At 43.1% G+C, this 14,129-nt stretch overlaps 1 protein-coding gene across 2 annotated transcripts in view; it reads right to left on the bottom strand.

Moving 5' to 3' along the window:
- NPAS2 (neuronal PAS domain protein 2) overlaps nucleotides 1-14,129 on the bottom strand; it is a 109,771-nt gene that overhangs the window by 22,263 nt on the left and 73,379 nt on the right. For both annotated transcript variants that reach the window (XM_048325798.1, XM_048325807.1), the window contains exons 7-10: nucleotides 13,373-13,486; nucleotides 4,358-4,476; nucleotides 1,866-1,948; nucleotides 839-945 (exon numbers count right to left, since the gene is read on the bottom strand). In XM_048325798.1, coding sequence (XP_048181755.1) covers nucleotides 839-945; nucleotides 1,866-1,948; nucleotides 4,358-4,476; nucleotides 13,373-13,486 — 423 coding nt within the window. The remainder of the gene's footprint in view (nucleotides 1-838; nucleotides 946-1,865; nucleotides 1,949-4,357; nucleotides 4,477-13,372; nucleotides 13,487-14,129) is intronic.

The raw sequence follows: 14,129 nt of genomic DNA, 5'->3' as shown, positions 1-14,129 counted from the left end.
GGGATTATTTTCTAAGAGTGATCATCTTAAGTTCTAGAGCAGAAAAGTACAGGATAAAAATGCTTGAAAAGATGAGTATTGTGTGCAGATGGATTTAGAATGAGGTAAGAATAGGAGATAACACCGTGCAAAGACAAAAATAATTTGAAAGAAAATTCCCAGACTGACAAGAATTCAAACTACAGTAAACCAGGATGTACTGAAAGTTTTGAAGATTCACCAACCAAATTAATCTCTTCATTTTTTCCCCAGTGGTTTCAAGGGGTTCCCAAACAACCACATATTTACCCTTTCTATATTTCAAGGTCAACATATAAAAACTAATGTTGACAGGATACTTTTAAGACAGGCAGAGGTGGTAAGCTGAGATGTTACAGCCAGTTCTGTAAGCAAATATTTGAAAAGCATTGCCTTATTTTCTTTACTTAGTGAAAGAGTTTTTCAATTAAATCCTAATAGACTGTATTTAAATAATCACAGCTAATCCCAAATACACAGTGAACAACATTAGGGGAAATAATCCACAAGAATTGCTTGAACTATTCCTGCATATTCTTTACTAATACAACAGGGGTCAAATCTGGCATATTTTATCCATTCAGTGAGCCTCACTGACTACTTTTGGGGATACGGAGGTTAAAACTGTATTTTTCAGAGCTTGATAGGTCTGCCCCAGATGCCAGTCAGCTGCAGTGCCCCCAGTCTGCTATTGGGCCAGTCTTAGCTCTGCCAAGATATACAGGCTGAGGCAAGAGTCGAACCTCCCCTTCCAAACAACATTTCACTGAAAAGAGGTGTCCCAGTGACTTCGCAGGAACCTGGGCCACGTGATACTTACAGTGTTCATGGCACCTTGCTAGCAGCTCGAGGTCATCTATGTGGTAATAGTCGTAGCCAGAAGTACCCAGCACTTCAAAAGGCAAGTATCCGATAATGGGCGGTGCTCTGTGGTCGGGCACAACACGAGGCCATAAAACATAGAATAAGCACTTCTGCATGTTGATGCGGAGAAGGAAACAGCCCAGATCTGCTTTCACTTATCAGAGTACAGTTGTTCACCTCAGGGGGCTGGATCCTGACTTTCCCCCACCTTGAGCCTGGGATACCGAGCTTAGCACAGCAATACCGGCATGCACCATCCCACCAGGACAAGACTATGACAACATCCCTTCTTCAGGGAAAATGTGATTGTGGAAAGCAGTTCAGCTTCTCAGGGACCTTTACAAAGGAGCCTGCTGTGAGGGAGCCATTCCCTGGCTGCTGCTTGGTCAGGGGCTTTACAATGGCTCCGGCAGCCCTTGCACAGGGGAAAATGTGTGGGGAAGCATTTGGAAGCGATCATCTGCTGGGACTGGGGGGATAGGAGGGGAAATCATCTGTGCTGCTTTCCTCTGGGTGCCTGGAGAGCTCATCTGTGGCATGCTGAGGCACTTGCTTTGTACCTTTGCCAGCACAGATGCCTCAGGCCAGCATAGACTTTCCCTCCATAACTCAGTGGGAATTGCACACATGCAATCTATGACTGGATTTGGAAAGAAGGATTTCTGCAGCTGTATAATAATTAGATCATTTTGCCATGTGACATACTTTGGTCTGCTGATAATTTTAAAGGAAGCAAGAACAAGCTAATCACAAATTCAGCTGAAGAAACAGAGTCCTTTTGTTTTAAAAGCCCATCAAAAATAAAAGCAAAAGTAAATGTAAATGTAAAATAGTAAGCATCAACTTTTGTAGGAGTTTTGGTGGCTAACCTCCTGTTCATGAGATTTAGAAGTGAAATGGAACACTACTTGAGAGAATTGTACTTGTGAAATAGTAGTAGAAAAGCACCAAACACAACCAGCAGGGCTTTTCTTGTCACCAACCTGTGATCCAGGAATAAAAATTTCCACTCCAGACTGTGTCTTGATGTGAATTCCTCTAGAGGTTCTTCTACAATGCACATCTCCTGTCCAATGGAGAAAACTGACTTACTGAGAGTTGGAGCTTTACCCCTCTGCTTCATCTAGCTTTTGTTAGCTATAAATAAATGGTGCATAAGAGGAGAAAACAGAGGATTCACCCATTTTCTGGCAATTCCAGAGAGCAATCTATTGTATTTATCAATGCCAACATTTTTTGCAGGAGATAAGGAGAAGAACTTGTAATGCACATGTACTTAAGAGCTGAGACTGTGCCTCAGGGTGCCAAAACTTTTTTGGCTTTGAAGTAGTGCCTGGGGTGTGATGGCCGTGGGCTTTCCCAGCATCCAGCCTGTGCCTGATCCCACCAGGGCTTGCCACGTTTTGCTTCACTCCCTCTGTGTTACTAAAGATACCCACCACCCTTGCCTGGTCCTTTTGGATGTCTGCCCTCCAAGCTCTCTCAGAAAGGGGGACACTCTGCTTCTCCCTCAGTAGCTGCAGAGGAGTAAATGCCTTTTCATGCAGCCAGCCATGGGACCTGTCAGGTGGGTAAAAGTGGTCAGTTTTGCCTTGCACTTCACTGCCACAGTGAACAAGCTGGCCCTTAAGACTCACAGCAGCCCTCAGTGCTCACAAGTACAATAATTAATAAGTGAGTTACGGGAGGCAGGGCTGTCTGTGAGGTGGGACTTCCTTGCCCCAGAGAGATGAGGATCAGGAGGCAGTCAGTGGTGATCACTTGCTGGGTGGAGGCGGGAAGTAGAGGGAAGGATGGCAGCATGGTGCACACCCGTGCGTGGGCTGGGGCTGGCTGCACTCTCATGACCACCTCACTGCCCACTCCAAGCTCTCCTCTGCAAAGCTCTCCTCTCCCACTGGGTGCTTTGCAGGGGCAACTGCAGCTCCATGAGCTGCCTCCAGTCAGCCTGGAGGCTCCTGGCGTGGGACTTGCCAGCATCAGCACTCTGGATTTGTGGCATCCAGGGTTCCTGTGTCCTTCATGTCCCTCCTGCAGGAGGGTCTCCATCACCACTGGCAAGGACAGCCTGCCCACTGGCCCCCAATGCTCCTGTTCCCCTGCTCCCTGATGCCACATCCCTCTGTGCTGAGGGCACAGGTGATGACACCTTCCCATCATTTCCATTGCTGCTTGTCTCTCTGCTGTCCCTCAGGCAGAAGAGACCACTGATGTTTTAAACCCTGTTGGGATCAGAGAACAAGCTGAAGTGTGCTGCCATCAAGCAATTCTTTGATACATATCAATGCTGACAAAGTTGTTTGAAGTCTCTGGCTGTGCAGAGGCAAAAGGCTTCACAAACACCTTAAATTCCTCTCTCCCCCTCTCTCCAGTTTAGGCCAAAATCCATGCTGATGCCAAGAACATACACTAAAATTCAAGGTGCAAACACTGCTGTGTGCAACCAAATTGCTAATTCAGTCTTCCTTAGCTGATCAGATAAACATTTTACCTTCATTTTACAGTAGGAAGTAAAGAGTGGGGGTTGAGTCACGCAGGTGAACTGAAAAGATGGGTGATCAGGAGTTTGTGGGAGTTAAAACCTTCTCTGGGCTGTTCAGCAGCTGCTCCCTCCCTAGCACTGGGCAGCTCATTGCCATGAGTAGCCCATTTTGTTTCCCTGTTTATTTTGAGATGTTAGCTACCCAAGGACAAGGGAATTTGTGTTTAAGGTTCTCAGAGAACCCTAACTCCATCCCTTCTGCTAATACGATTATTGTGGTTAATATTCATGGGAAGTGTCCTCACTTACCCAGAAGGGACTCTACTTGCCTGCAGGGTAAGGAATCAGTCTAGAATGCCCTGCAAGTTCCAGAGCAGTAATGGAACCAGGCCAAGGGAGCAGTGATTTCATATTCATCACATCTCAATTACATTAAAAAATCTCTTACACGCTGGGGACAGGACACCTGATGCAGTAGTTCACATTTGTTAGTTATGGAACAGCAGTGTTAGGCACAAGCTTGGTTTGTCTATCCTTATAACCACAAGCAGCTATCTTACTTCCAGGACTTGGGAGAAGGGAAACTAGCAGTAGTCCACCAAAGATGCCGAGGAGCACAAATGAAAGTGTTGGTGGTCATCTGTATCACAAAGTCACAGAATCACAGAATTAAGTAGGCTGGAAAAGATCCTTGAGACCTTTGTACATTGTCCCATCACAGGAACAGAAAGCAGCAATGAGGAACCAAATTTCAAGGTGACTTTGCAATTCCTAATGCAAGGAGGGTTTCCATTTCCCATGCAATGGGGGAAGGAGTGACACTGCTTCCACAGGTCCTGGCTCGCACTGATAATCCTCTTCACTGGATTTTTATGCATGAAATGTGGTATCTGTAATCTGTTCAATTAGTAAAACTAAGAACCTTCTGTGTCACCCCATCTGAAAGTGTTTTGAGAAGTTCTGAAACGCATGGGACCCAGGGTGCGCACTTACCTTTAAAAACTGAGGCGTTGCCAAACGAACAGTGGCAACAAAGCAGATTTGCTTTCCTGGGGATGTTCTGTAAGCCCTTGGGACAGCCTCATCAAAGCCATTGCAAGTGGAGTTAGGCACTAGGTAGGGAAAAAAATGGGACCTGGAGTAATGCCTCATGTAAGATTTACTCTCCCTGAATATTTTGCACACTCCAAGTGTACTAATATTATTTTTATTCAGACAAGTGCGCTAAAAGCTTTTAAAGCTGATATGCATATATTTAAATCCAAGTCAGTCATGTTAGGCAGAAAGGCATCAGAGCTTAACTTCAAGTATGAATTTTACAGGTTAATTCTGATAAAAATAAGGCGAAACCTTACTACAGAGCATAAACCAGTTTTCTGGAAAAAAACCCCACACATCCAATTGCTCTTTTTCACCACTCACAAGAAAAAAAATATATGCTGCAGCACGCCTAGCACCATAACTTCCATGATGTAGTGAAAAAAAGTGTTGGCAAAGGAGATAGCTGAAGAGAGTTCGTCAAGTCATCAGTGGCAAAACACCGGGGCCCACAGCCAGCAAGGCTTCATCAAACTAGCAAGAGGATGCTTGTGATTCCTGGCTGCTGAAGAATGCCTTCCCCTTCTGCATCGAAAGAACTGTCCCCACTATACTCAAGTTATCGTTGTTTTAAAGAAGTGGAAAAGGGACCCCATGTATGGCACTGGCTTCCAGAGATGGGCGCATCCAGCGAGTCTGCAGATAGCCTGCTGTCTCCTCCAACACTGGGCGGAAGGAGAAACTGGATGTGATGTGGCTACACATTTTGTGTATATTTTTTTATCTGTGTCTTTCATGATTGCACAGCTCCAGCTGCTTTGAGAGCCTACCTGCACCTTCTGCCACAGACACGCTGCATTGCCAAAAGAATGTATTGCTGTAAAGTAGCCCACAGTCCTGTGTTAGAATGACATAATGCAAATTATTCCTCCAAGTTCAAGCTGTTTAGAGATGGTAATCCCACTCCCACAGCTATGAAAGAAAACTGTGTGCCAAGCTGCAGTGGGAGCTGGGCTGGATTCTTGCCCTGCCTAGCCGAATTTCTCCCATGAGGGCAGAGAAGGTACTATCTAACAGCCAGAGTTCACCAATATGAGCTAATTTAATGCTAATAGGGATTAATACTAATATGAAATTAACTTTCCTTACTATTAGGCCCCTATATCCATCTTTATGAAGTTTCTGACAGTTTTTCCTCTTCTGCACAGGGCAAAACATTGCTGTGAAATTGAAGAGCTTTGTATCTATGTGGGGAGTAGATAACTAGCCATTTTTATCCTGGGGTACTTCTGCACTGGGATTTTGTTCCCTAACACAAATTGCAGAGATGGAAGAAGTCTCAACTTATCACATGTGCTTTTGGAACCCAGTTCAACCTATTAAAAGCCTTAAAATACTGACACATTACTGGTAGCAAGGCTAACAGGGTGTGAGACAGAAAAGGAAGTATGCTGAGTGGAATTCACACCTGTGTTAGTAAGTGGTTTAGGCCACTGTGTGCACAATATATATTACACCAAAAAGGAAAAGAAAGGTTCTTTATCTAAGACGACAGCAGAGATGTGAACATCTGCAGAGATCAAGTCCTCTCTTGTAGTTGAGTCTGGAGGGCATGGCTCACTGGATATTGAGATAAAAAATATGGGCAAAATTCTCCTTTAACCAACAGACCACACATGCTCTGGGGACTTCCTAGGAGTATGTTTCCCATTCTGATCCTGGGGTTATGTGCATATATGTGCGCTTCTATGGGATTATTAACACAAAAGGTTGAAAAAAAGAAGAGTTAAGATCTACAGGACACATAAGTAGCCTAAGTAAAGAGTTATTGGTCCATCTCTGATATTATTGTTTAGTGCAAGTCTGTTGATTTATGTAGCCAGTCCCGTTTAAAAATTAATGGAAATGCTATAAACCCACATTATGGGCATTGTGAAAAGTTACTTCCAAGGTTGCTATGTAGTATGTTGTGACATTTGAAGCCAATGGGGCTGTTTCTCTCTGTAATAGCCAAGTTCAGTAGCAAATTCTTGCAGTCTGGGCTCTAAGACGTGAAAGTAAGATAAGTACATTTAGCCTCGGAAGCACAGGTATGATAAGTTAACCTAGTTAGCAAACCATGGGCTTGCAAATGACACCAGTTGTAGAAGGAAGTGGAGATTGAGTCACACCAAAGAGAGCAGATGGTTTTTTGTGTCAGCTGTTGGATGTAAACAACCATGAGCCTGAGACATATTCCCAGAAGACAGCAGAATACATCCCTGAATGTGGCATTTACTTAGAAGACAGCAGAATACATCCTCAAATGGAGCATTTACAAAATAGGATTCTATTTCCAACAGGTAAATGCTGTAGTAAGAGGGTAATAATTATTGTGTAGGACAGCTAGGCAGTATTTTGGGATTTCCTCACAATACATGGAAATGATGAACTTAAGCAGCAGTGAATGAATAAGCCCAAAGAGATGAGACGGAGTTGGCCTGGCTGGAAGTTATCCTGTCTTTGAACAGCTACTGTGCCATCTCATACTCAGCTGCCTTTGACGAAGTCCAGAGCATTAAAAGCCTCAATGATGCAGGCAGGTAGCCACCACATTGTAAAATACATCTCCATCTGAAAATGACAACTACAATAACTGAAAGAAAAAAAACCACTCACATTTGCTTCTGAATTATTTTGCTGCCTGACTTAGGTTGTTGGTATCTGCTCTTTCCACAGCTCTATCTGCACAGCCTGCTTTGCTCTGCTTTTGCAGCTGGTCAGTGAATTTCAACCTTTTTTGATTGATGAATTTTGAAGTGTAGTTAAAAAAAGAGATCATTACATGAATTTTTTAAGAAATACAATCCTGGTATAACCTTTTTAAACATGCCTTCTGAAAAATCATACTTTATGATTCTCCAAGTCTCTTTAAAAGAAACACATCATCTTGAGGTAGCAAAGTTCAGTAGCAAACTTTCTGAGAGCACCACAGAAAAATAGTGGAACAGAAAATATAGCACCAAACCTGAGGATATGGTGATATTAACATTTTTAAGTCAAATATAGGGCTTGGAGTGCTTTTGTCAGAAGATGCCTAATGAAAACGTTAGGTTGGCCATAGACAGGTGGGCTTGGGTAAATGAGGGCCTGTGTGTTTCACAATTAAATGATCAAGACAAAATACCTTGAGTAAGGAATCAGAAGGTCATGTGACAAAGCTAAATACATAATCAGAAAGGTGAAACAGTTGTCTCATATATATCAGCTAGCTAATGCTCCTTAGCATGAACTTTAATAGTTCTTGTGGTTACCTATCACACCTGCTGCTCCTAGAGCTACCACAAAATTCTTTCGTAGAAGGATTAAATACCTGCAAATATCTCATAAGATAGAAAGATATTGATTTACCTATATGGAGAATGTTGAAAATAAATAATATATACAAGGAACCAAGCCCTTAACTATCACAGACAAAAGGATTTTTATCCTTAGGGGTAGAAATCATGCCACATGAAATGAATGAAAACATGTTTTGAAAAACCCCAGATGCCACTTCATTCAGTTAATAATAGTACAGCAGTCAGTTGCTCGGTCATCTTACTTCAACTTGGAATGTGTAAAACATAATCTTCCTAAGATAGCAAACCTCCCATGTGAAAAAAGAAATCCCTCCTTCCTATTTTGTCAGGAGATGTTAATGTTTAAAGAACCAGTCTTAGTGGCTGTCAAACAAACTGAACAGTGATTTCAAAAAATACAAGCCAAACAGACCAGAATAAAATCAAAATTGTTTCATATAAATTAATTCAGGCCATAGATAAACAGAATATTTGGCAATTAATAGATATAATGAAGAAATCTAAAGTGCTGGTGGCAAGCCAGACTGATCTCAGTAGCTATGTAGATGAGTAACAGTGACAGTGTCCATACATCACCTGTCCACTTTGATCTACTCTCTCCTCTTTCCTCCTCCTGTTTCTCCCCTGGCCATCCTGTGTTGATATGAATCCCAAGTAGATTCCTTAGGACAGGAATGGTGTCTTCTCCTTGCATAGAGAGCCTAGCATGAGTGCTGCATATTGTTAGCTGCAGCTTCTATGATATTGTTAATAGAAAATAATAACGTGCGGTTCTTGGTTCTGATCAAAACATTCATTTTGGATTGAGTTATTCTTGTTTCAGATGTTTCAGCATATACTTATGGAGGCTCAAGATCAATGTATCTTCTGTATAAACTGTTTATATCTTTTAAAAACAAATTCAGATTCAATATTTGTTCTGAGAGTTAAGATTTTTTTTCTCTTCAGCATAGTAATTTTCTTGATGTTTATTATTATTATAATATCTGAGAGATGTATCAGCTAACAGTAGAGTATCTGCTATTATTAGCATTCAGTAACCAGATACTTCCTGAATTTCCATGTAATTGGAAACAAAAACGCACAATTTTAAATTCCACTATAATATTATATTACTTGATTAGGAAACCTTTTCACATAACGGTTATCTTCTTCTTCAAGAGAAAAGCTTCAGGCATTTTGGATGAAAGGACAGATCTACCACCTAAAAGATGCTGGTGGTCCTTTTTTATATTGGTGAAGTCTTTGAAAGTGCGGACTCTGGTTTTGTCCCTTTCAGGAGTCTTTAAGTAAGTGTGTCACTTCAGAAAGAGGATACCAGCGCCAATATTTGGATATATAATTGTGAGAGATCTTTGTCTGTTTGCAAACGTACAAACAATTTTCACAGGAGGGATAAATCCAGTCCCCCTTATCATTTCTTATCAGAGTGAGCTATTAAGCGGCTTTGTAAAATAATTTATTCTCACTCAATTTGACATTTTATATCAGGAGCTGAGCATTTCCTTGGACTTTTGGGGAGGGTTACCTTTATTACTTGCCTTTCCCCTCAGCCCTCAGGCAAGACAGGATGTGAGCCACTGCGTTATTCATTGGTGATGCTGATATGACTCTCTCTCTTATCAAGCACTACTGGGCAATAGGTACAGTGATGCACTTGGCTCCCTCAGATGTTTGCAGACATTCATGTCTCTCATTAAAATCTGGGCTACAGACCCAGAACCTGAAATATATAAAAATACTGGACAGAGTTCCTATTTGCAAAAAAGCCCAAAAACAACCCTGATGATCTGACAGCAAGTAGGCATCTCTCGCAGAAACAGAAAGAAACTCTACTTTCCTTGTCTGAGTGGCCCATGGGCCACCTCCTCTCCTCTCGCAGGATTACTGAATCTTCAGGTTACAGTCCTGCTTTTCTCATTGAAGCTTAATTAATGCTGATTATATAATCCTCCCAAATGGAAAATCAAATCTCTTGTATATGATTTAGCACAGCCAGTGACTCATGCAGGCGCTCTGCGCAGCTTGCATTGCTGTTTCGCTGGTCGGCTGCTCTCGCTTGGGCACAGCCAATGCAATGGGGATTCACTCGTGCAGGCAGCTCGTGTCACGTCCCTGGTGTAGATACAACTGCAGAAATGTTCTGCAGCAGGGGTTGCAGAGTACTGACTCCCCAGGACCAGTCCAAGTGTGCATGCTGTTGTTAACCCTGGCACTGGGCTGTGCAGCTCCTCTAGCCTGCAGCTATACCTGAGCCCAGGAGTTCCAGGGACAGTGATCTCCTGAAAGACTGAATACATGCTGTGAACTACGAGAGCTTTCCTGAGCAATTTCTGGGCCCTGTACTTGCATGTCCTTTCCTCTTCTGAGATCAGTGAAGATGCCTGTGATTGCTCCTCTGCAGGAGTAGCATGGGTTCAATGTAGATTGTGTGTGATCTAGCTTCCTGACGGCAATTCTGGTGATAAGTCCCCTTGGCAGATATCAGGTGTTTGTTCTACTTTAGCATCAAAAAAATTATCTTTGGCATCTCAGTACAACACCATTTAAAGCCCCAGAGCTCCCATTAAAGTTAGGGAGAGCAGCTAAGCCCCTAACTGGCTTTCTAAGCCACAGTCCTTCAAATTAATCCATTCAAACCCATCCCTGTATGATGTTCTCAGCCATAAGTCACAATGCGGTCAATGGAGAAGGTACGAAGGAGGAGGGAGGGGGGCAAGGTGACTGCGAATCCACGTGCATGACCCCCTTGCCCCAAGCACCACCACTGTATGAGCAATGAACAATAATAAAATAAGCCTAAGAAGATGATAATTCAAAGGAGGTTACATTAAAGGTTATGTGGAAGTAGAATAAAGATAGTGACATTTCTGTTAAAGGGGGTGAAGGAGGACCTACCAGTTCTTAAAAACATTAGCAAAGGTTAAATGAGAAGGAATGGTGACAGATTTACTAGGGCTGTTGCTGTTATGACCCTACATAAACGACAATGGAATAGCTAAGTATCCTGATAGGATACAGCCTGCCCAGGGATAAAAGAACTTCCCTGGCCACAGAGGCTCTGGCATCGCTCTGGCAGGAACACGCAGGCAGAGTGGGCTCAGAGTATGCTCAGCAAACCATTGGAAACAAAGGTAGGAGTTGGCATTGGGTAGCTAAAAAGGAACGGCAAGATTTGTATTTAAAGAACATCCTGTATCAGTCTCCCATGTGTAAAAACATGCTCGCACTTCCACTGCTGTGAAAAGCTACAGGGAAAAACATTCTTCAATACATTCATAAGGAATGTCTCCTGCTAATTAAGCCTAATTTGCAATTTCTGTCTTTCTCCCCCAGCTAACTCTTTTCTTATCTTTAGCTTAGAATCTTTCCTTCACAAACACCTCCAAAAAGCAGGATTTGGGCCAGCTGATCCTATGCATATAGGACAAATGCTCCTCTGCGTGATACGTGTCTCTCCCACTGCCCTTCCCACCACTTTCTTTCTTGCCCACTTGGCCTCACACCTGGAAGACAGGTGACTGGAGAAGGGGTATTTATTTAACAGGAGGAAAAGGAGGTAATTACTATCAGGTCCAACAGGTGACAGCCCTGAGGTGCATGGGCTGGGGGGATGGTGCCTGATAACTGTGGGCCAAGCAGAGGCAAGAACCCAGCCCACTACCACACCCACCAGATGCTCAAAGTCGTCTGTGCCACAAGTCCCTGTGCCAAAGCACCCCAGCCCTTGGGTGGCTTGCCCAAAGGGTGGCTGCGTTCTTATGGTGCTCACTTGAGCTGGTTCTCCCATGTGTTGCTCAGGATGCAGCTGGCTGGTGCAAGGACCCTGGTTGATCCAACAACAGCCTCTCCGGAGTTCTGTGCCCTCCTCTGGCTGCTCACTCTGTGAGCCAAGGGTATCAGCCCCAAGCAAAGAGTTTGCCGCTGCTACTTGTGAGTCTGGTGTGCTTCCTTCCACCTTTGCTGGGAGGCAGCCATGGGGGTGACTCCCAGCCAAAGGGGAGCAGTTCTGGACAAGCACAGGTGAAGCATTTCCATCAGGCTCTGCACTGAACTGGCGAACCTGAAGTCACATGGCAAGGGGGCCAGGAGGCACGATCTCACAAAGCCAGGCTAAGACTGTCCCCTCCCTGTCTCAGAGGGTCAGACTGCAGCAGAGATGAGAAGAAAGTGGAAGAGACAAAATAAAGTGGAAGATTTAGAAAAAAGTGGCACAAAGGGGAAAAAAATGTGAAGCAGAAAGCACATGACTTGTTTGAAAGCTATTAAGATGGGATCTTTGGAAAATGATTTGGTGTCTTCTGAAATCAATATGTTCCCATTTAGTTTCTATGCATTAAGCTAGGGAAGATATCTGTAATGTAAGTTTTATCATTCTTCTGAGAAATAGCCACTAATGAAATTGCTGGGATGTGAAATTCTAATGGGTAAGGGGGCAATATTAAGGTTGTGCCAAAATAAAGGGCTGAAAATCCTTGAAGAAAATGGATCAGAAATTCCCCTGGTAGAAATGTATCCTTATGAGTCAGCACCTGAAATCCGGTTTCTGCTCTAGAAAACAGAACAGCTTGGTGTGCGCGTCTGTCAGGCAGGCGCATTTCACTTCATTCAAACTAGAAAGCATACAGGCAGCTACATTTTTTTATACAAATAGAGCCTCAAATCAGATGGCACCAAACAAGAAATACATATCTCCATCCTGCACGTAGGTTTCTATTCTAGTCATGTGGAGCAAAAGCAGAAAGTTAAATGGGGACAGGGACTTTTTTTCACAGTGTGGCGTGCAGTTTTTGGAAAGCACGGTGGGGAATTTTTTTGCAGAGGATGACCTATTTGGCACAATACCAGCAACTTTGGAAATGCCACTCTGGAGTTCAGTCAGGCAAGTAACTAAAGCAAACTTGGGCAGGCAGGAGAAGGAAAGTAATAAAAGAGTATGTCATTTCTGACACTAATGGCCGTGCAGCAATCTGTTTGTTAGAGAACGGGTGAGGTGGAAATCTGCTCTTCATCCCTTGAAAGATGCTTTTCCTGGACTGACTGTGGTGCATTAGTGACTATGCTGACTGCATTTCTTCCCTTTTTTTGGAGAGTATTGGATTCTGCAGTGCTGGTGAGGAATGCAAAATGGCAGCTGGAGAGGGAGGTGGGTGGCAGTGTCCTCAGCCGTTCTGATGCCACGTGGCATGGCTGCCTTTCCCCAAGATTTTGCAGAGAAGGTGAGAAGGCAGATTTGGCAGGTTATCAGTTCTGGCACAGACTTTGTGTTTAATGTAAACCAGCAGATAAAGTAGCAAGATTATAATTTTGCTGATAAGTGGGGTCTTAGCACACAGTATTAGTGAGCACAAATAAACCCTCTGCTAAAGCCATCATTATTTGCAAACTTACCCAGAGTCCAGGATCACTGCAAGTGAAGGGCAGTAATAAAAGCAACTAACACAATTTCACTCATCACATGTATTCATCTAGCTATTGCAACTCAGCCACGAGATGTGTGTGAAGCAAAATTTATCCCGTAATGTTAAAAATAGTTCTGTCAGTTAAAAGCCTGTCTTGTTCAATGGAGCAATATTTATATTTTATTTTACACAGCTAAAGTAACATTTATACAACAATTAAAGCTTACCATTGCTGTAAGACCGAAAATTTCCTACAAATTTTATGTATTCATATGTTGGAAATTCCTTTGGGTTCAAACTTCCTCTCAGAAGATGACAATAAAACTCTAGTTCATTGTCAGCTGGATTGTTAAAAGAAGAAGAAGAAGAAATAAATATACTATTTAAGCTAAACACAACCAATGGTGTCTTCCAACCCCAATCTTGCAACTGGCAGCACAAGAGCAGCTTGTTACCACTCAGGAGTCCTCAACACCGATGTGCTATACATTGCAGGATCAGAGCCTCCGCAAGGGAGCGCCTTGCAGGGATGCAGATTGCTCAGCGCTGTGCACAGGCCTGCCTGCAGCTCAGGGACAGCCTCGGAGAATGACTCGCCCTTCTCTGACACCACCTCATCACAGGAGTTACACAGCCACAGCCTCGGCGTAGCAACAGAGAGAACTGGGTCCTTCACTTACTGCTTTTTTCTGTTTAGGCTTCTCACAAGTCACAGCTGTTCTACATCTTGTGTTGGAAAACTATGCTTAATTACCTCAAAATATCTATTAAATTAACTTTGGCGTATTAGCTATCAGCTGCAGGTTTTGTATGATACAGTAGATTGAGCAGCTGGACATCTTACAGTATTGCGTGTTTTCTGGTTTTCTACAGCTTACCTCCTAGACTGAGTAAGGCCAAAGAAGTAAAAACATTTCTAAGAAAAACAAAATTCAATTTGAAAAAGAATTACAATGGTTTTAGAGGTATTTTTCAACTATAAGG

The sequence above is a fragment of the Corvus hawaiiensis genome, chromosome 2, assembly GCF_020740725.1.
Source record: "Corvus hawaiiensis isolate bCorHaw1 chromosome 2, bCorHaw1.pri.cur, whole genome shotgun sequence".
Classification (NCBI taxonomy): domain Eukaryota; kingdom Metazoa; phylum Chordata; class Aves; order Passeriformes; family Corvidae; genus Corvus; species Corvus hawaiiensis.
The sequence above is the reverse complement of the archived record's forward strand: the minus strand, read 5'-3'. Positions and strand labels throughout refer to the sequence as shown.